The sequence below is a fragment of the Scyliorhinus canicula genome, chromosome 17 (genome assembly GCF_902713615.1).
Source record: "Scyliorhinus canicula chromosome 17, sScyCan1.1, whole genome shotgun sequence".
In the NCBI taxonomy this organism is placed as follows: Eukaryota; Metazoa; Chordata; class Chondrichthyes; order Carcharhiniformes; family Scyliorhinidae; genus Scyliorhinus; species Scyliorhinus canicula.
The window spans coordinates 40649068-40672314 of record NC_052162.1 but is presented as its reverse complement, the minus strand read 5'-3'; the positions used below and the strand labels follow the sequence as shown (position 1 = coordinate 40672314).

At 44.2% G+C, this 23247-nt stretch overlaps 1 protein-coding gene across 1 annotated transcript; it reads left to right on the top strand.

Moving 5' to 3' along the window:
* Positions 1-1107: 1107 nt before the first annotated feature.
* On the top strand, positions 1108-22897 carry amer1 (APC membrane recruitment protein 1). Its single transcript, XM_038774869.1, has 2 exons — positions 1108-1195; positions 19059-22897. The coding sequence occupies exon 2, from the start codon at positions 19138-19140 to the stop codon at positions 22783-22785; it is 3648 nt and encodes a 1215-aa protein (XP_038630797.1). The 5' UTR covers positions 1108-1195; positions 19059-19137; the 3' UTR covers positions 22786-22897.
* Positions 22898-23247: the final 350 nt, after the last annotated feature.

Here is a 23247-nt window from a genome sequence, read left to right as displayed (position 1 = left end):
GAGCCCTGTACAAACTCCTAAGCATTCCCAGCACTCTTCCCCTAGTGGTCGGGCAACGCAACTGCGCTTACAAATGCATGGTCTCATGTATATACAATAGTCTGAATTACGGAGTTACATTCACCACAACTCTCTCTCTCTGTCACTCTCTCTCTCTCTGTCACTCTCTCTCTCTCTGTCACTCTCACTCTCTGTCACTCTCACTCTCTGTCACTCTCTCTGTGTCATTCTCTCTGTCACGCTCTCTGTGTCTGTCACACTCTCTCTCTCTACCACACACTCTCTCTGTCACTCTCTCTCTCTGTCACTCTCTCTCTCTCTGTCACTCTCTGACACTCTCTCTCTCTCTCTCTCTGTCACTCTTGATGGAACCATCAATTCACTAGACACGTGCTTTAAGATATGAACAGTGGTTTTAATCTACTTACAACAGAGCCAGCCTGTTCCACGTTGAACTCTCGATGAACTGAACAACTGGCTCTGAGCATTGGTATTTATACAGCAGTCCAGGGGGAGGAGTCGTGGGCGGAGCCAAGGGTGGAGCCCTGTACAAACTCCTAAGCATCCCCAGCGCTCTTCCCCTTAGTGGTCGGGCAACGCAACTGCGCTTACAAATGCATGGTCTCATGTATATACAATAGTGTGAATTACGGAGTTACATTCACCACAACTCTCTCTCTCTCTGTCACTCTCACTCTCTCTCTTTCTGTCATTCACTCTCTCTGTCACTCTCTCTCTCTCTCTGTGTCACTCACTCTCTCTGTCACACACACTCTCTCTGTCACACTCTCTCTCTGTCACACTCTCTCTCTCTCTGTCTCACACACACTCTGTCACTCTCTGACCTCTCTGTCACTATCTCTCTCTGTCTGTCTCTCTCTCTCTGTCACTCTCTGTCTGTCACTCTCTCTCTCTCTGTCTGTCACTCTCTCTATGTCACACACTCTCCCTTTCCCTTTCTCCCTCTCTCACACCTGCTCCTTGCTGTTGACCACCTCTGGAACTGCCCCTGATTGTCGCTGGCGGAAGACCCGCTCTCTTGCTCCTTGATTGGCGGGTGGGAGCGGGCGCTGATTGGAGCAGCTGACTGTCAGTCACACAGTTGGGCGTGGCGCGGGCGCAGAGTGGGGCCTGGCTCAGGCGGTATGGCTGCAAGCGGCTCGGGGCCTGGCGACGGGGGCAGTTGCAGCCAGAGGTGAGTGAGGGGGAGAGAGGGAGAGGTGTGTGTCTGTCGGGAGGGGATCCGTGGCTGCTGGGAGTGAACGGCGGCTCTGGGTTAAACAAAGCGGGGATCTCAGTAGCTGGAGCCGGGATCCGTCAAGGCCTGGAGCCGGGGCTGGGCTGGGGGCTGCAGACTGACCATTCGCCACCTACCATCGGTGGCATTGACACCATCAACTCAGCAAACTCCCAACGAAAGTTTTTCGCAGTCTACAGTGTTGCCAGGTTCACCCACTCAATGTTGACCCGCCAATGATTTTAGCCAAGCGTGTGCAATTATTACACTTTGTGCCGTGTCAAAAATCCACCAGCAACATTGGCGATCCTGTCTGAAGGGAGTAGATTTAGCTGAGGGTGAGCAACATGCCAAATAAAGCCAGTAACAACATTGTCATTCATTGGGAAGATACCAAGCTACTTAATATCTCGGAGCCAGGGGTAGCATCCTGAACCTTTGGCTGCTGATGAATTCCTGGTGTTGCTTGGTGTGGTTTAGCTCCAACAGAATTGTAACAACTGAACATTGACCTTAACCTCAGAAACCAAATGCTTGCTCTGTTCATAATACAATAGTTACTTGTATTGAACATAGTAGAAATCATGTAATGTTGGCGAAAGATAATAAAGGGCAATGTGATTGCAATCCTCGGAACTTTTGATTGTGTTCTAATTTTTCTTTAAGACTGTAGCGCATGATCACTGAGCTGACATGGTACAGTCGGGTTTTGTTCAAAAAGGTGATTTGCTGAAAGGATAATGAGGCAATCTGCTCATTTCATTCTTGTCTGCTCAAAAGATAACCGTTCAAACTTGTTGAGGAAGACACTTAAAGACTTGCACAAATATCAAAGTAAAAATAGGAGAACAGATGGCTGGTACAAAGGTGGTTTGGCTTTGATGAAGCTGGAATGGTATATGAATATCTGGGGATTGATTCCTGGTCTGCGCTCAGCAAACGGGGCAACCATTTCAATGTTCCTGGGCTAGGGAGGAGAAAAATCATCTAGGATTCTCAGCCCTGAAGATTGCCTGGCTTGACCTTGCACTGTTATTTAGCCCAGTACTGAAGTGAGCTGTGCATGAAGAATTATCATGCATGAGTTTTGAAAGCCTCTAGAAGGGTTCTGGGTGTTAGTCTATCCATTGTCCAGCAAAACTTGGTGAAATCAGGAGGAGCGGGGGGAATAAATTAGAAATAAATCTCATTGCACTGTTGATTGAATCATAAAGATATGGCCATCCATTGGTAAATTGTTTAATTAATATAGATTACTGATGAAAATGTTACCAACTGTCAGGCAATTTCTAGAGCACAGTAAATAGTCTTTCGGCAATTCTTCATGATTGAAGATGACTTGCTTATTAATGATAGCAATGGTTAAGGCAACATAAGTAAATTATATTGTATATAATATTGTTATATTGTAAATTATATTGCTGGTACAGTAGCAATGAAATTTCCCTTATAACAACTTCCAACCAACCCTCTACCCTCCAGTAAGTAAATGTAGGCAATTAGATACTAATAATATTCTGTTGCAAAAGATGTTAACTTTTGAAAATCACCATAGAAAGGTGTATGTTATATTATTTATGTAACTACATTTGCGCTGCTCACAAGTGTACACATGGGAAGTTTGAAATGAAGAACTGGCCATTTGGTTCATGAAGCTCATTTACTCCAGAGTTTACATGTAATTGTTCTATTGTGGACTTCTACTGTCAGATCATAGTCATTATGGCACAGAAGGAGGCTGTTCGGCTCATTGAGTCCATCCTGGCTCTCTGTACAACAACCAGTCAATCCTACTTCTCCCTTGATTTCTGTACCCCTGAAAGTTTCTTTCTTTCAAGTGTTTATCCAATTTTCTTTTGAAATCAGTGATTCTTTCCACTTCTGCCATCCTCGTGGACAGAAAGATTAAGGTCACTCAATGTGTAAAAATGGTTCTTCCCCACAATCCCCCAGCATCTTTTGCCCCAAACCATAAACCTGTGTCCCCCTGGTCTTCATACCATCAGCTAATGAGAAATGTTTTCTCTTTGTCTACTTTATCCAAGCCTGTCATATTTTTGTACTTTTATCAAATTTCCCCTCAATCTTCTTTGCTCCATGGAGTACAACTCTATCTTTTTCATCCTAACCTTGTAACTAACTACTCAACCATCTGTGGAACCATTCTGATAATTCTCCTCAACAGCATCTCAAGAACCCTCGCATCATTCCTAAAATGTGGTGACCAGAACTGGAATACACACTGTGGCCTAACCAGAACTTTACAAAAGTCCAGCTTACGTTCCGTGCATTTGCATTCACTGCCTCGACTTGTGAAACCCAAGATTTCAAATGCTTTGCTAACCACTCCCTGAATGTATCCGGCCACCTTCAAAGATCGATGCACATGCACCTACTAGCCCTTTGTCCTACACTTAGAATTCTGCCAGAAAGTCTATATTGTCTCCCTGTTGCATTTACCAAAATACATCACTTTATACTTGTCTACATTAAATTTCATTTTGGCATCATCTCCCCATTCTGCTGGCCTACCAACGTCATGTTGCAGTCAATTAGTATCATCCTAATTGTTTGGCACTCGTGCAAGTTTTGGTATCATTGCCAAATTTTGAAATTTTACTCTGCATTCCAAGATCCAAGTAATCTATAGCAAAAAAAAACAAAGGTCCTAACACTGACCCTTGGGGAACAGCACTGTCGCCCATCCTGTATTTTGAAAAACAACCATGTACCATGAAGGGGCGGCACGGTGGTTAACGCTGCTGCCTCACAGAGTCAGGGACCCAGGTTCAATTGCAGCCTTGGGTGGAGTTCGCACTTTCTCCCCGTGCCTGCGTAGATTTCCTCCGAGTGGTGCGGTTTCCTTCCACGGTCCAAAGATGTGTGGGTTAGGTGGATTGGCCATGATCAATTGCCCCTTAGTGTCCAGGAATGTGTAGGTTAGGTTAAGTGGTTATTAGGATAGGATGGGGAAGTGGGCTTGGGCGAAGTGCTCTTTCAGAGGATCGGTGCAGGCTCGATGAGCTAAATGGCCTCCTTCTCCACTATAGGGATTCTATGACTTGCTGTTTACTATCCTTTTTAAAAAATAAATTTAGAGTACCCAATAATTTTTCTAATTAACCTACCCTGCACATCTTTGGATTGTGGGGGTGAGAGCCATGTAGACATGGGGAGAAAGTGCAAACTCCACATGGGATCGAACCCATGTCCTCGGCACCATGAGGCAGCAGTGTTAACCATTGCGCCACTGTACCGCCCCCTACCGTTTCTATCCTTAAGCCAATTTTCTTTATCCACTTGGACACTGACCCTCTTGTTCCATAAGCCTTGATTTTGTTAACAAGCCTTTTATATGGTACTTTTCAAAAGCTTTTTTGAAATTTATTTCAACAACATTCACCACATTTCCGTCACAACCTTTTCTGTTACTTCATCAATAAAATTGGATTAGTAAAGCACAATTTTCCTTTCACAGATCTGAGCTGACTCTACTTAATTAACCTCTCCACGTGCCTGTTGAATTTTTAAATGCTGATTGTTGTTTCTAAAACCTTACTCATAATGTTAAACTAAATGGCCTGTAGTTGCTCAGATGTCCAATCTTTTTAAGTGATAAACATCTCCAATCTAGTCCAGCCCCATAGTCAATAAAACAGAAGCACCGCACAGCAAAATAACAAATGTGCTCTGACCCCCAAACTCCAGCACAGTTCTGAATGTAAAATACTAACATCATTTTCATTCTCACACCAGGACTCCATAATCCATCACTAAAACTAGGGCCTGCCAGCAATGTAGAATTGTAGCAATGCTGATCCCATGATCCCAGATAACAATAAGAAACTCGTCTGTTAAACTTTAGTTAAACTAAACGGCCTGTAGTTGCTCAGATGTCTTTGCATCCTTTCTTGAATAAGGGTGTTCTATTTGCCATTCTCCATTCCATTGGCCCCTCCGCAGTATTTGGAAAAAATTGAAAGATTATGTCATGTCTGTCCTCGGCCTCCACTTCCTTCAGCACCCTGGGATGAAAGTAATCTGAACCAGGTGACTTATCCACTCTAGGTATAGTCACCCTTTGCAGAACCTCCTCCCTGCCTCTTTTCACCCTATCTGTTACTTCTACTATCTACATTTATTTTCCTTTTCACCTCCCCTCTCAACTTATTGTATTTGATCTTGTTCTCACTTGAAGAATTCAACAGACAATAATGCCCCCCCCCCCCCCACACACACACACAAACACAAAAACATTGATTTAGTTCAGGTATCAATTGACCTGGTCTGTACAATACAAGTCCTGGAGTTTATAGATTTTACATTTGATCACAAACTTTCTGTACTTGTGCATAACCAGGCTATGAAGAAAGAGTACATCTGATAATGATATAGATTAGTATAACAGTTTTCTGATTGTAATCCTCATAATGGGTTACTAAGATAATTGTTTGAGATGGCATAGTTGAACATTCCAGGATTATAAAGGAAATAGTTTGTTTTGGTGGAGTGATCAAATACCCGGGAAGACAAGGAAATTGGGAGTCAGGTAGATTTGCAATTTTTCAAAAAAATGATGCAAAACAGGGCAGCAGATGACCCAGTTTTGGGCTTTATGTCAGTGGTTAGTTTACCAAAATCAGTATGTAATTTTAGAGTTGCTACATTGTTCTGAGATCACCCAATAAAAGATTTTTTATTTATTATTCATTTACTGGATGTGGGCTCCTCAGGTTAGGCCAGCATTTATTGCCCATCCCTAGTTGCCCTTCAGAAGGTGGTGGTGTGTTGCCTTATCGAACCACTTTGAGGCGTAGGTACACACACTGCTGTTAGGGAGGGAGTCCAGGATGTTGCCCCAGCGACAATGAAGGAACGGCGACATATTTCCAAGATTGCATCAGATGGACCCTGAACTCCTGACAATATCTTCTAAATTGTGGTTGCTCGGCCTGTTTTTTTGGTTGACAAAGATACTGTTTCAATTTCAGACATCTCTGGCTCTTTCTACAGGCTTTGTTCTGGCCAGACGGGTTTCTTATTGTTATCTGGGATCATGGTATCAGCATTGCTACAATTCTACATTGCTGGCAGGCTCTAGTTTTAGTGATGGATTATGGAGTCCTGGTGTGAGAATGAAAATGATGCATTTTACATAAGGAACTGTAAGCTGGAGTTTGGGGGGTCAGAGCACATTTGTTATTTTGCTGTGCGGTGCTTCTGTCGTGTTCACTATGGGGCTGGACTGGATTGGAGATGTTTATCATTTAAAAAGACGCAAAACATTGTGCAAAATAAAAGCAAATTACTGCGGATGCTGGAATCTGAAACGAAAGAGAAAATGCTGGAAAATCTCAGCAGGTCTGGCAGCAACTGTATGGAGAGAAAAGTGCTAACATTTGGAGTCTGTTGACTCTTTGTCAAAGCTAACAGACAGAGAAGGTGGGAAATATTTATACTGTGGAGTGAGAATGAAAGATGAGTCATAGCCACAGAAACCCAGGGAAACCGGGTGCTAATAGCCACTGAAACCAAGGGGAAAGAGTGCTAATGGCAGTCCCCAGAGAGAACACAAGATGTGAAAGGCCAAACAGCAGAGAAACTAACATCAGAGGATGAATTGTAGATGTGGGGGGAGGGGAAGGGGGAAGCAAAGAGGAGAAAGATTAAGGAAATGTGGATAAGATTAGGGGGTTTAAATATATATTAAGAAAGAAAGAAATGGTAAAAGACAGTTAAAATAAAATGGGATGAAAACAAGTGGGTTGAGGTGGGGTAGAGCCGATCATTTGAAGTTGTTGAATTCAATGTTGAGACCGGAAGGCTGTAGCGTGCCTAACCGGAAGATGAGATGTTGTTCCTCCAGTTTGTGTTGAGCTTCACTGGAACATTACAGCAGGCCAAGAACAGACATGTGGGCATAGGAGCAGGATATTTTTGTTAAAATGGGAAGCAATGGGAAGGTCAGGGTCCTGAATGCGCACAGACCAAAGATGCTCAGCAAAACGATCACCCAGTCTGCATTTAGTCTCTCCAATATAGAGGAGACCACATTGGGAGCAGCGAATGCAGTAGACCAAATGGAAAGAGATGCAAGTGAAACACTGCTAAACCGGGAATGAGTGTTTTGGGCCTGGGATGTTAAGCATGGAAGAGGTAACGGGGCAGGTGTTACACTTTCTGCGATTGCATGGGAAGGTGCCATGGGTGATGGGAGAGGTACTGCGTATGGTGGAGGAGTGGACTAGATTATCTCTGAGGGAACAGTCTCTGCAGAATGCTGACAGAGGGAGTGAAGGGAAGATGTGTTTGCTGGTGGCATCACGCTGAAGCTGGTGAAAAGGGTGGAGGATTATGCTTTGCATACGGAGGCTGGTAGGATGAAATGTGAGAACGAGGGGGACTCTATCTTGTTCTGGGAGGGAGGGGAGGGGGCGAGGGTAGTGGCGCGGGAGATGGACCGCACACTGTTGAGGGTCCTGTCAACAACTGTAGGTAGGAAATCACGGTTGAGGAAGAAGGAACACGTTTTCGAAGAACCATTTTGGAAAGTGGCATCATCGGAACAAATGCGATGGAGGCAAAGGAGTTGAGAGAAAGGGATGGAATCCTTACAGGCTGTAGGGTGCGAAGAGCTGTAGTCCAGACAGCTGTGGGAGTCAGTGGGCTTGTAGTGGATATCAGTGGATAGTCCATTCCTGGAAATGGAGACAGAAGGATCAAGGAAGGGAAGGGAAGTGTCTGAGATGGACCGGGTGAAAGTGATGGAGGGGCGGAAACTGGAAGTGAAGTTGAAGAATTTTTGCAGATCTGGATGAGAGCATGTACAAAACATTGTACAGAGTTTTGAACAAGAAAGCCAACTAATACACTTAATGAAATGAAGACCAAGGAAGATAACCTTGTAGGATTTTTTCATTTGATTTGCAATAAAATATTAAATGAGACTCATTTTCTTTATGAAAAATATTTTTATTCAACATTTAAAATTTTTTTTTTTAAATTTTCCAATTAAGGGCCAATTTAGCATGGATAATCCACCTACCCTGCACATCTTTAGGTTGTGGGGGTGAGACCCAAGCAGACACTGGGAGAATGTGCAAACTCCACATGCAAAGTGACCCGGGGCCAGGATCAAACCCGGATCCTCGGCTGTTGTGCGGCAGTAGTGCTAACCACTGCGCCACCGTGCTGGCCCTTTTTATTCAAACTAGTATGGCCGAAGGTGACATTTTAACATTTTTACACAAAACAATGCCCGACGCCCCCCAACCTTTTGGCAGAAACCAGCTCTCCAAAATGCAAAATAAACAACCCCCATCTCTAGGGGAACCCGTCATCTGCCCTCTCAGGGTAAATTTGATCTTTTCCAAGGCCAAAAACTCCAACTAAACTTGTGAATCTCCCCTCCAAGAACAGATGCTTCACCTCTTTCACCACTTTCTCCTCCCATCCACGGAACCTTGCATCCATCCTCCCTGGCTCAAACCCGTGATTCCCTCTTATCGGCATCACCCTTGACCCCGTCCTCAACTTGAAGTGCTGTCTAAATTGCCCGCAGATCCTCAACGTGGCTACCACTACCGGATTCCCAGAACAACTAGCGGCACCAGTGCCAGTGTCCGCAACCCCGACCCCTTACAGGACCCCACCTCCATCCCCACCCACAAAGCCTCCTACTCCTCCAGCCCCGCACTTTCTCCGCATTCACTGGCCAGTAATAGTGCAACAACGTCGAAAACCAAGCCCCCCACCCCCCCACCCCTCTGACTGCCGCCTCTTATGGAGCACCGCCTTCCTGATCCTTGCCACTTTCCCTGCCCCCACAAATGATGAGACCGGCCAACAGCTGTGACTGCCTGTACTGGGGCTGGTTTAGCACAGTGGGTTAAACAGCTGTCTTGTAATGCAGAACAAGGCCAGCAGCGCGGGTCCAATTCCCGTACCGGCCTCCCCAAACAGGCGCTGGAAAGTGGCGACTAGGGGCTTTTCATAGTAACTTCATTGAAGCCTACTTGTGACAATAAGCGATTATTATTATTACTTGGCCAGCCAACGGCAAAGGGAGACTATCCCACCTCCCCAAATCTTCCTCCACCTTCCCTACGAGGCTTGTGAAATTTAGCTTACGGAGTCACCCCCAGCAGCACCTGTGTTATCTGCACCCCCAAGCACTTAAAATGAGTTGTCGCCACCCTAAATGGCAACCCCTCCACTTCTGCACCTCTATCCAAAGGAGATGCAACAAAACACTCACTCTTCCCTAGATTCAATTTATTGCCTGAAAATGGGCCAAATTGTACCAGCAGCCTCATGATGTCCCTCACTGAAGAGCCTGGGTCCGTGATATACAGCAGTAAACCATCTGCGTACATAGACATCCTGCTCCCCCACCCCCCCTCCCATAGGCCCGAACCAATCCACTTTATAGCCAACGCAAATAAGAGTGGGGACATGGGACACCCCTGCCTCGTTCCCCTGAATAGTGGGAAGTACTCCGACTGCGTCTTATTTGTCCATATAGAAGCTGTATATAGCAATTTTGCCCAAGCTATAAACTTAGGCCCAGTCCCAAAATTCTCCAGTACTGCAAACAGATCCCTCCTCTCCACTCTGTCAAATGCTTTCTCCGCATCCAACGTCACCACCACCTCTAACTCCCTCCCCTCTGCCGGAGAAAGCACCCCATTCAGCAGCCACAAGTTCGACGACAGCTGCCTGCCCTAGACGAAGCCCATCTGATTCTCCCCATCACCTTTGGAAGACACCCCTCCGGCCTCACTGGCAGTACCTTCGCCAATATCCTGGCATCCACATTCAGTAGAGAAATGGGCCTATATGCCCAACACTCCACTGGGTCCTTATCCATTTTCAGTTACGATGAAATACATGCCTGCCTCATAATCTCAGGTAACCCCCCTTCACCATCACATCCTCAAACATTTCCACCATCAGTGGCACCAACTTGTTCTTAAACTTTTTATTTGTTAACATGTAAGTAGCTGAAAACTCCACCGGGATCCCATCCGGCCCTGGTTCCTTACCTGACTGCCTTTCCAACTTCTCTTCCTCCAACTCAAATGGCTCCTCTAACCCGGCCCTTCCCACCTCCGGACACTCCAGCTGCTCGAAAAACTCCCTCATACCCGACTCATCTAACGGTGGCTCCAACTTGTATAATCCCCTATAAAAGTCCTCAAACACCATGTTCACCTGCTCTGGAACCACAGCCACCTCTCCTGTCCCATCCCTAATCCTCACATATCTCCCTCGACGCTGCCTGCCAACGGAGCAGGCCCACCAACAATCGACTGGCCTTACTCATTTACACACCCCTGCGCTCATCTCAACTGCCGAACCGCCCTGCCCGTAATCCGCCTGCAATTCCTTCCTCCTCACCAGCAGCTCTGGATCCCCCGCATATCTTCCATCTGCTTCCAAAATCTCCTCTATCAGCTGCTGCCGCTCCTCTAGGGCCTCCCTATCCACCTTTGTCTTAAATGCGATGACCTCACCCCTCACTACCGCCTTCAATGTCTCCCAAACCCCTGACGATGAGACCTCCACATTTCGATTAAACTCCCCATTCTCCTCCATCACCGTCCCCAGTTTAATACAAAAGTTTGGGTCTGCCAGCAAGTCCATATCCAGCCTCCACCTTGGCCCCTGGGCCGGTCCCTTCTCCAGGACTACATCACCCAGTGTGGCGTGTGATCCGATATTGCGATTGCCGAGTACTCTACATTCTTTACCCCAGCCAGCAACGCCTTCACTACCACAAAAAAAATCGATTCACGAAAACACCTTATGCACCGAGTTGAAAAAAAAATACTCCCTTTCCCGTGGGTGTAAATAACTCCACGGGTCCACCCTTCCCACTTCCTTCATTAAACCCCCTTAACACCTTTGCCCCCCCCCCCCCCCCCCCCAAGCACGGCCTCGAAAAGAGACTATTTCTAACTGCTCTTATATTGCAAAACACCCAGACACCTCTGATTTTCCCATTGCACCTCCCTTTCTCTTATTGCCTTTCTCCCATCCTCTTTTCTATCCCTGTGTCCCCTTCTCTATCCCTGTGTCCCCTTCCTAATACTCTCTCTTACCCCTGGCACCATCGCAACCCCTCCTGAGGGAGAATCTTTTGTTGAACCCATGACAGGCTGGAGCTGGAACAGGACCTCTTGGGAGATTTGTTAACGAGCTGTATTGCTGCTTCAGGATGAAACAACATGGTGACAAAAGTTAAGACCAGTCACAACCAGAAGAAGCATTTGTGGCATGTTCTCGCATGTGTCAGCCAAGGAGATCTTGCTCCTAATCTGGAGCAACGGCGGTGCTTGATACTTCAAATGTCAACTGTCATCTGAGCCAGAGAAAGAATGGCAAAACAACTGTGGAATGTAAGACCATATACCTTAAAATAAATACAAGAACCGCAGTCAAATCAATAATAAATACAGTAATATACTAGATAAGCGGTCAGACATTCATCAGACTTCGAAGCAAAATAAAAAGTGGAGGTAACTTGATAAGACAATTATTAAGGCTGTTCTTCGCATTACTAGATTTACTCATCTTCTGTTTCCTTTCTCTCTTATATAGACTTTCTTTTCTCTACCTTGCTTTGTCAGAATGCAGTCTTTACAATTGTTTAATGCCTCGTTCACTGGTACTGGCCTCCCTGGTTGCAAAATTGGAGACTGGGACATTTTTAAAACTAAATTTAGAGTACCCAATTCTTTTTCTCCAATTAAGGGTCAATTTGGCGTGGCCAATTCATCTACCCTGCACATCTTTGGGTTGGGGGGTGAAGCCTACGCAGACACGGAGGGAATGTGCAAACTCCACGCAGACAGTGACCCGGGGCCGGGATCGAATCCGGGTCCTTGATGCCGTGAGGCAGCAGTGCTAACCACTGCACCACCATGCTGCCCTTGGGAAACTGGGATTTGCAGGGACGTTATATGGTTGCAGACTTGTGTCCTCTCATTTTTTCAGCAAGAATACTTTGATAATTGTAATGCCTGCCACTCTGCAACCTACAACTGAGTATTTGTTTGCCGGCTTTGGACCCTGGGTTAGTTGCTATATTATAAGTAACAATGCTTGTTCAAAATATCTGCTTTGATCCAAGGAATTATATTATTAAATAATCACGCTGCTGTTTTGTGCTGTATTCAGTGGAGTGAAAATATTGAAAGGATTTGAGTCTTGGTTGCTATTGGAGGGCAGTGTACCATTTTCAGTTTTTCGCAGAGCAAAGCTATGTGCATTTATTCCTCCTGATTATTTATTTGCCTTTAGGCTTGTACATGTTGGAAATTTCACATCTTGAGTTGTAATACTATTTTCTCTGTTAATTGCCAATACCCCCAAGTGTGTTCAGTAATGTGCATGTGATTTATATTTAAAATAATGGGTGTCCAGATGCATTGCACAAAAGTTATTTTACAATCGTGTCCATTGCTTGTAAATTTGCCAACTAATAATTAACCCCTGCTTGGTTGCTTTGAATTAAATTTTGACAGTATCATTAGTCAAAGTGTGACTAATTTGTATAACTTAAAATGGCTTGAAGCAAATCAGTGGCTACAGATAATCTTGAAATACAGGGTTTGTTATCACAAGTTGTTCACGCTGTTTACCTTTATTGATGTCAAGCATTTTCACTTCCACTAACCACACCCGCCAGATGAGTTTCTTCTGTGCTTTGTGGAGACTTAAATATCAATTTTTTGTCATACTAATATACAAAATGTGGAGATGTCGGCGTTGGACTGGGGTGAGCACAGTAAGAAGTCTTACAACACCAGGTTAAAGTCCAACAGGTTTGTTTCAAACACGAGCTTTCGGAGCGCAGCTTCTTCTTCAGGTGACTGGAGAGGTATGATCCAGAAACATTCATATAGACAAAGTCAGCGATGCCGGACAATGCTTGGAATGCGAGAATTTGCAGGTAATCAAATCATTACAGATCCAGAGAGAGGGATAATCACAGGTTAAAGAGGTGTGAATTGTCTCAAGCCATAACAGTTGGTGGAATTTTGCAAGTCCAGGCCAGATGGTGGGGAGTGGATGTAATGCGACATGAATCCAAGATCCCGGTTGAGGCCGCACTCATGCGTGCGGAACTTAGCTATAAGTTTTTGCTCGGCAATTCTGCGTTGTCGCGTGTCCTGAAGGCTGCCTTGAAGAACGCTTATCCGGAGATCCGAGGCTGAATGCCCTTGACTGCTGAAGTGTTCCTCGACTGGAAGGGAACATTCCTGCCTGGTGATTGTCGCACGGTGCCCGTTCATTCGTTGTCGCAGTGTCTGAATGGTCTCGCCAATGTACCACGCTTCGGGGCATCCTTTCCTGCAGCGTATGAGGTAGACTACATTGGTCGAGTCGCACGAGTATGTGCCGCGTACCTGGTGGGTGGAGTTTCCACGTGTAATGGTGGTGTCCAAGTCGATGATCTGGCATGTCTTGCAGAGATTGCCCTGGCAGGGTTGTGTGGTGTTGTGGTCGCTGTTCTGAAGGCTGGGTAATTTGCTGCAAACAATGGTTTGTTTGAGGTTGCGTGGTTATTTGAAGGCCAGTAGCGGGGGTGGGGGTATGACTTTGGCAAGATGTTCATCTTCATTGATGATGTGTTGAAGGCTGCGAAGAAGATGTCGTAGTTTCTCCGCCCCAGGAAAGTACTGGACGACGAAGGGTACTCTGTCAGTGGTGTCCTGTGTTTGTCTTCTGAGAAGGTCGGTGCGGTTTTTTGCTGTGGCGCATTGGAACTGTCGATCGATGCGTTGAGCGCCATATCCCGTTCGTACGAGGGCGTAACAGACACCTACATATGCTGAAAGATGCCCTCATACGAACGGGATATGGCGCTCGACTCATCGATCGACAGTTCCAACGCGCCACAGCAAAATACCGCACCGACCTTCTCAGAAGACAAACACAGGACACCACTGACAGAGTACCCTTCGTCGTCCAGTACTTTCCTGGGGCGGAGAAACTACGACATCCTCTTCGCAGCCTTCAACACATCATCAATGAAGATGAACATCTTGCCAAAGTCATACCCACACCCCCACTACTGGCCTTCAAACAACCACGCAACCTCAAACAAACCATTGTTTGCAGCAAATTACCCAGCCTTCGGAACAGCGACCACAACACCACACAACCCTGCCAGGGCAATCTCTGCGAGACATGCCAGATCATCGACTTGGACACCACCATTACACGTGGAAACTCCACCCACCAGGTACGCGGCACATACTCGTGCGACTCGACCAATGTAGTCTACCTCATACGCTGCAGGAAAGGATGCCCCGAAGCGTGGTACATTGGCGAGACCATGCAGACACTGCGACAACGAATGAACGGGCACCGTGCGACAATCACCAGGCAGGAATGTTCCCTTCCAGTCGGGGAACACTTCAGCAGTCAAGGGCATTCAGCCTCGGATCTCCGGATAAGCGTTCTTCAAGGCAGCCTTCAGGACATGCGACAACGCAGAATTGCCGAGCAAAAACTTATAGCTAAGTTCCGCACGCATGAGTGCGGCCTCAACCGGGATCTTGGATTCATGTCGCATTACATCCACTCCCCACCATCTGGCCTGGACTTGCAAAATTCCACCAACTGTTCTGGCTTGAGACAATTCACACCTCTTTAACCTGTGATTATCCCTCTCTCTGGATCTGTAATGATTTGATTACCTGCAAATTCTCGCATTCCAAGCATTGTCCGGCATCGCTGACTTTGTCTATATGAATGTTTCTGGATCATACCTCTCCAGTCACCTGAAGAAGGAGCTGCGCTCCGAAAGCTCATGTCTGAAACAAACCTGTTGGACTTTAACCTGGTGTTGTAAGACTTCTTAATATACAAAAAATAGCAAGAATTCACCTGATCAGTTCTGAGCAGTCGGCCAAACCATGTCAGCCATCAAGACCTACAGGTCCTGACCTCAGTAGCACTGGGTCTGCCTGATCTTATTGAATTGATTTATTTCAACTGTAGAACCCATCTATATCCTGCATTACTGCTTATCATAGGTCCATCCTTGGCACTGTTAGAGGGCATTCTTTCTGCCATAATGTTCTGCCTTTTGGGATTTATTTTCTGAAACCACTGCTCTGACATCCTTTCTTCCCATTCCCTTTCAAAAGCACATATTTTTGGCTACATATTTATTCCCTGCTTCCTATCCAACCTTTCTTTCTCACCTCAAATGTGGCGGCCTCCTACAACTCGTGTAAAACATTAAAGTTGTACCAATTCTGCACTGAAGTGGTGCTACACTGCCTGAGGTGTTGTCTTTCACATGAGATGTTGAACTGAGGTACTGTCCATTCTCAGGCGAAGGTAAAAGATCCAATGGCACTATTTAGAGTTGAGGAGGGGATGGTAATTAACCACGGTGGGGACAGTTGCATAGTGGACCACTGTTACCAGACAAGTAATCCAGAGGTTTGGACTAATGCTCCAGAGACTCGAGGTCAGATTCCACCATGGCAGTTCAATTAAATATGTTGGTATGGGTTTGCGTTTGGGGGGTGGGGGTTGATGATGGTTATTTAATTGTGGGTTCTGTTGGATGTTATTGTTGAAAAATGTTCAAATTATAAATGCCTCAATAAAAATATTTTCTAAATTCAATTAAGTAATAAATCTGGAATAAAAAAACTAGCTTCAGCCTGTATGTGACTCCAATCGCCCAGAAACTAATAGTTTAACAAGTTGCTCAGTTATTGTAACTAATCGATACAGAAAAGCCAAATTGACTGCAGCTGTTCAAGAAGGTAGCTCCAGCTCCAGGGGCATTTTGGATGCACAATAATTGCTGGCTTTGACAGTGATTCATACATCCCAAAAACAAATAGTGCAAAGAAATTTATCCCACAATCAACCCTACTAAACCCTACTAATACAATAATCTAGTCATCATACCATTACTGCTTGTAGGATCTGGCAGTATTGGCTGGTAGCTTTCTGACATTACAACAGCGACTACACTTCAAAAAAAACTTTAACTAATGTGTTATCCTGCAGCCGTGAAAGGCACAATTTAAATGCAATTCTTTTTGCCATATAATGGAGTTTGTTGGTCCTGTTTAGACTAATGGGGGAAACACATCGGTCAGAGTCTCTGCTCTAACTAGTTGTTCAGTAACGCTCAAATGTCTTGGATGAAAACTAGGTTGGTCTTGCTGCGATGCCCTCCAGGTTGCATAACTTTCATTTGCATGTAGCAATAACTGGTGCTTGGGTAAGATCTTCTGCTACAAGTGTCAGCAAAGGTGAAGAAGCCTGAAGCCCGACGTGTCAATTTTGTTCCCATTCAGAGTATTTTTGCTGAATTTGTATTTGCAGAATTGTCTGTATTTTTGGGTTGCATGAACTCCAGCTGGCAGTTATGGTCACAGAGGGAAGCAAAGGCTTGGATTCGAGTTAGATTTTTAAAACAACGTCTGGGTATATTCTCAAGTAATTGATTTTGTGGTTAGGAAGTAATTCAGCTTAGTAGAAAATAGAAATTAAAATGTAAATATATTGAATGATTTCATAATATTTAAATCAGGATATCAGTAAAGTGTAAGATGGGTGTGTGAAATTTTCCTGTTTTGACTGAAAGGGTACTAGCGGCTTGATTTGCAGGCTGATGGAGTCCAGAATTTCGGGTAACTGATAATTTTGTGTTATCTTGTATTATACATAATGTTAAAATGTTGCCACATGTTCTCTTCAAGAATCAAATAAGTGGAATGTCTAACCTCTTTGAAAAATAAAGTTTTTATATTCATTGGTTGATCCCCCCCCCCCCTCCCGTGCGATTTTACCCGAGAGTGTCATGGCGAAGTATATGTTTTGGGTGCAGCAGGTTGCGAGAATGTTGGCCAGGACCATAGCTGTATTTCCATTCTTTGTTTAGGTCATACACCCTGTTATCTCTCTATTTCTATTATAGATCTCTGTGCCTACTTTTAGAATAAAAACTACTTTTGTGAATTTGTCATGCTACAATTATACCCTCCAGCCTGTGTAATTATCAATTACCACAAATATGAAAACAGATGTTTGAAAGCTGAGATAAAACAGGATGCTGCAAATCCTCACCAGATAAGGCAGCATCTGAGGTGGGGGGTGGTGAGAGGAGGGAGACATCAACATTTCACAGTGACGACCATTCAAAGGAACTGGGAAAAGTTAGAGATGTAATAGGTTTTAAGCACGTACAGAGGCAGGGAAAGGGGTTGAAAGAACAAATGGGTAGCTCTGAAAAGGTGGAGTGCAGGAGAGATTAAATGGCAGAAGAGAGGCATGTGCAAGTCAAAAGGAGATGGTAACACAATTAGTATAAAAGATGTGTCCAGTGGTCCATATAAATGGCAAGAGAGGATCACTACCTCCGGCCACTGTCTGGAAAGAAAATGAGTGGTGAAACAATTTGATCTAAAATTGTTGAACTGGGTCTCAAGTCCAGAAGGCTGTAAAGTGCCTAATCAAGAGCTGAGGTTCTGTTCCTCAAGCTTCCATTGAGGGTCATTAGAACAGTACCCAAGGCCAAATCCAAAAAAATTACCATCTTGCCAGGACCTTCCATGTTGATGTTTATTGGATGTAATAGAATTGAAGGATCTACATTGTTAATGAGAAGTAATCTCACTACAGCAATTTAATATAGGTAATTAATGGCATAGGGACCCTGTTAATGACTATGGAGCTCCAGAAAGGGAGCAATGAAACTGGGCCTTCACTCCATTAGGTAGTAAATTGTTTCTGGAGGTTTTAAAAAATAAATAAATCACTTTTCCTTTCCCTACCCTTTTGTCTCTTTTATTCCCTCTTAATCCACTCTCTCTTTCTCTGATTTGACTCCAATTTATCATACTTTTGTCATTCACTCAATCTTTATTCTTTTGTTCCATTGACTAAGGGGAGAGATCATTGAGCACAATGTTCATGAGTCCCAGAGGGAATGATGCTGGCACTGTGCTGGACTCAATTCTCATTTTCAGCAATTTGTGGCAAATATAGTGCAATCTAAAATTCTTTTTGTTCTCTTCTGACATTGTTCACCACAAGATGATTCCTTGGAGCATTTCTGAAACCAGCTGGCATTTTACTTTGAAGGAATGAGTTTCCATTTATTGCAGATTAATGTTTCTGCTATCTGTGTTTGTCATCTATAAGGTCATCAACTTCAGTAAGGGGCAATACATTTGATCTCAGTTGAGAGCATGTGGGGTGGGCAGAATGCACCGTTTTCCCGTCCCTGATTTTTTTCCCACTGATCCATGCTTGGAAGTATGTCTGCTTGATCATTACAAACAAGGTCAAGCACCACTGTAGTAGCCTCTACAGTCAAATAGCATGCTAATACCATCAAGATTCAGACATATGGTTACTTAGATGAGGTGTGGCACCGTGGACAGTCTTTCTGCAAGAATCTGTGCTATCAACTGAGGAGGACAGACAATTTTGTGGTGGGTAGGGGTGGGGGAGGTATGGGGTGCAGGGAAAAAAATATAAAGGCACCTTTGATATGTTTTAGCTGGTGGTTGTTTTATTGGCATTGTCTTTGCAATGCTCTCTGTGCGTTAGTAGTGTTGATTGGAGACCATTCTTTAAATTATTACAGTATTGCAAAATTCCATTTAAAAATTCTTTGAAGTTGTGATTCTCTCATTTAGTGATTCAACGGTGTTGAAACTGCTGTATAGAAGTCAAATTATGTCAGCAGATAATGGCTAATCAGGCAATAATAAATGTGTAGAAAATTTCCCCTTTCCAGTTTACAACTTGATTTTCTATCTTTTTTTTGCAGGACAATGATGGTTGAGCAGGTACACAGACTTTGTGGCGATGATTTGGGTGCTTGTGCGTCTGACCCAATTTACAGCTGAATGCACCTGTGTATAGGCACAGTTGCCATGGAAACTGACAGCAAGGAAGAGACAGCTGGAACAAAGGCTTTGTCTGCGGGCCGTGGGGAACTTGCCAGAGGGAACCAGGCCCAGGGAGCAGCTGTGCGAGCACCATCAGAGTGTACTGATGCCACTGATGCTGAGCAGTCTTCTGGGAAGCTTAAGAAAACGGCATTCAAACTGTTTGGAGGAAGGAAGAACATTTGCACACTGCCTAGCTTTTTCACAATAAAGAACAAAGGACAAGTAAAGGGACCCTCCAAAAAAGGAATTGCCAAAAGCAAAACTCACAGTGGCATAAGTGAAGTGGTGTTGGACATCAACCAGAAGGAAGGATCTGATACTGGATGGAGTGGATATACTGATTCATCTAGTTGCAACTCTGCTGCAGCAAGAAGCTTATGTGGCTCTAAAAGTGAGCACTCAGTACTTGATATCAATGTAAACTCTGATTTCTATAAAGTTGAGTCACTACGGTCAGAGAACTCTGAATGTTTTTCTCAGAAACAGAGTACTGACAAGACCTCGAGTGTGCGGAGATCAAAGAAGGGACTGAGGGGCCTGTTTAATAGTATCAGGCGTCACAAAAAGAATAAAGCTGTTGATTCTGCTAAAGGAGATCCCCTGGACAGCAACCATGCTGCTGCTGATTTTGCACATACGGAACAAATGACAGCGGGAGAGGAGGGAGTACGGGCTGATGTTAAAAAGGGCTTGGTGGAGTTAAACCTAAAGCCTTCATATAAAATGAACCATTCAGGGACTGGTGATTTTATAGATAAAATTGGGACTGTAAATAGTACAAGTTCTTTGTCTGAATCATGTGCTACTAAAACAGAAAAAACACTGAAAAATAAGAGAAATGACTTTGAGACATCTGGTGCAGAGGTAAGAAAAGTAAGCCCTGTTGAAATTAAGACATTAAATGGGAAGACAGGTGCTGCTGTTCTTAAAATGGACTCTAGTTTTGGTAGTATGCCAGATATTGTAAAACCTAATTGCATCGACCATGATCCACCATCAGTGCATTCTTTTGATCAAATCAGCTTGATTTTTGGTGACGTGACCTCGCTGAAGAGCTTTGATTCACTAACAGGCTGTGGGGATATTACTGCTGACCATGATGATGATAGTATTGCTGAAAGTATGGTGTCTGGTGAGAGGGGAAGAACAGCTGGGAAACGAAGTTCATGTTTGGTTACTTACCAGGGTGGCGGCGAAGAAATGGCTACTCCGGATGAAGTGGATGATGAATATCTTAAAGCACTGTGGGATAAAGCAACAGGGGCAGTGACGCTCTACGACAGCAGTCAGAATATAGCTGAGGACGGAGGTGAGTGTCCAAGATCCCCCAGTGACGTTGAGCACTCTGCCTTGCATATCAATCTGGCAGATCCTTGTGTTCTGAGGAGCATCACTGATAGTGCAATCAACAGCAGTGAACTGGTGACACCTCAGAGTGACCACCAGGAATCAGCACCAAATAGTGACGAAGGTTATTACGACTCCACCACCCCAGGCCATGATGAAGAAGGGGCAGATAGCATCAGCCAAAGCCAAAATGAACGGCTTCCAAGGGATAGCTACAGTGGGGATGCCTTATATGAACTGCTTGTTGAACAGAATGATAGCCTCATGAATTCCCCACCGAGTGAAAAGCAGTCCTTAGAAACAAAGTCACCTTTCCGAACCTCCTTTACATCGATTTTAAATTTCTCTGTGCAAGAAGATATAAATGTTTCTTGTATTCCAAGCAAACAAAGTGTATTGCTTACTTCAGGAGAAGAGAAATTTGCTTTTATTCGGGAAGACAAAAACCAATTAGCCCACATGCAGCAGTTGACCTGTTGGGAATCAGATGAAAAGACAGCACTCAAAAAAGGCTTGGCCTTTCAAGAAAGGGATATGTTTTTTGGTGATGTGCGCAATACTGAACTTAGTAACACTGCTGCAGAAGCTGTCAGTACTGTTGCCAAAAGCCAACAAGCTGGTTTGTGCATAGAGCCACTTGTTTCACATGGTCTGAGCAGAAGTGGGAAGGTGAAAGATGATTACGTGCCAGACAGAGCTGATGAGCAGAATTGGACAGATCTACAGGAATCTAGCTGCCTAAAAGAAGCCAATAATAAACATATTGGGAGCCGGCCAAGTGTGTGTGGAAGCTACAGCGTTACAAAGCTTCACAATAAGATGCCAGGGGCCAAATGCATGCAAGAATATAAAAGTGAAAAGTGTAATAAATGGAGACAACAAATGAAAGATGGTGAGAATCGTGGTATGAAGAATTTAGTTTTGGAAAATACAAATGTCCAAGGAGCAGTTGAAGATTCATGCAGAAATTGTTTTGCCTATAATAGAGCAGAAAAGACAGAGGAGAAATGTGAACAAGCTATCAATTACTCACAGGCTTTAGTTGAATTCACAGCAAATAGAAAACTTTATCCCAATCTCTCTAATAGCCTTGGGAGTTCTGATTCGAGTTCTCAATTTACACAGGATATACATGCTCTTCCAGCGATGGTAACATTTGATGTTGTCGATGTTGAGAATGAGGGGGAATGTGACCAGCAAAGTGAAATGGTCACCGATGAGGACATTTCTGCATCTTGTGAGGCCTTTGATGACAGTTACATGGAGAAAGATCTTTATCACAACTGTGATGACGGAATGTTTCATATGTGCACCCAGAATTCCTTCCATAGCAATTGCTGGGGTGTTGCCAGTCTTCCACGCCATGTTAGCCTTTATAAATTAAGTCCATCGTTGCCAGCTCCGTTATCCCTTAACAGAAGGAGCAGGTCCCTTGACACTGACAGCTTGGAATCTGAACTCATTGATTTGTATGTGTCAAAGGTCACTACAGCATCAAAGAGCGCACCACAGTCTCCTGATGTTCTTCAGTATGAACAGGATGGTAAGAAAGGATCTGCTTCCCATTGGTTTGGCAAAAGAACTGGTCAAGCAGTTTGTTTGGAAACCCAGGAGACTGCACACATTTCAAATCGCCTGGGGCAGCAACTCGCACAATACAAGCAAGAGCCTTTGTCTTCAGATAAGAGAAGCACTGCATCCAAATCTTTATGCCTTACGGATACAAATTCAGGCACCCAGCACACTGATATGAGTATACTCTGTAAATCTAATTCTGTTAAACTGACAGCTCAGAACCAGTCTACTGCTAAAAGGCACCTGGAACCTGTGATTAACAATAAGATGCCTCACAATCCTAGAAAGTTGGTCAGACCCTCCCATCTACCATTGCAAAATGACAGTTGTGTGTTACAGGCAGGGACTGTTTCTTTTAATTCTTTAAGAGAAAACACTAATGGCAAGCAGGCATATGTTTCATCTTCATTAAATGAAAGACAGGAGGTTGATTTTTCCAAAACTTCACCCATGATTCAGTACTCTGATTCTGGGTCTGAACTTGATGGTAAAGGATACAGGGCTGTTGGGTTATCTCGGGCTTTATCTCCATTTTGCTCTAAAGCAGAAAGTTTGAAATATGCCATGGATCTGACTGGACTGTACACAACTGCCAACAGTAGCATGTTTAAAGGGAGAAGTGACCTCAGAGTGAAACTTCCTGTTGGGTGGAATAAAAATACCACTACAATGGATGTGTAGCATTTTAACGGGGTGTGGGACAGGGAAGGTAGTGGAGGACTGGAGAATATTTGCCTGTATTTTTTTGTTTGCATTATTGATTGTGAAGTCATAAAACATTTTTTTGTATTCACCAAAGGCTTTGGATATTACATTTCTTTTAGAAAAAGATATTAGCGTAGCGCTATTTTTAAAATGTGAGGTACATGTTTTTGTAACTATCTGTAGATGTGATAAATGCATTTATTACGAGAGAATTTCCGCCACTTTGGTGTTTCAGTACTGCCGAAGTATGGGGATTATTGTAAAATATGCCAACTGTGACTGTTACCAGCTTGGAATTTTGTAACACAGTGCAAGTTGGATTTATTACTTCCAGTATATGTGTTCTCAATTATCTACAAGAGTTTCTTTGGGCTCCAAGCATGGTTTTGCATAAATCAACCAAAATGCAATTGGGTACTAATTTGACTTTTCATATGA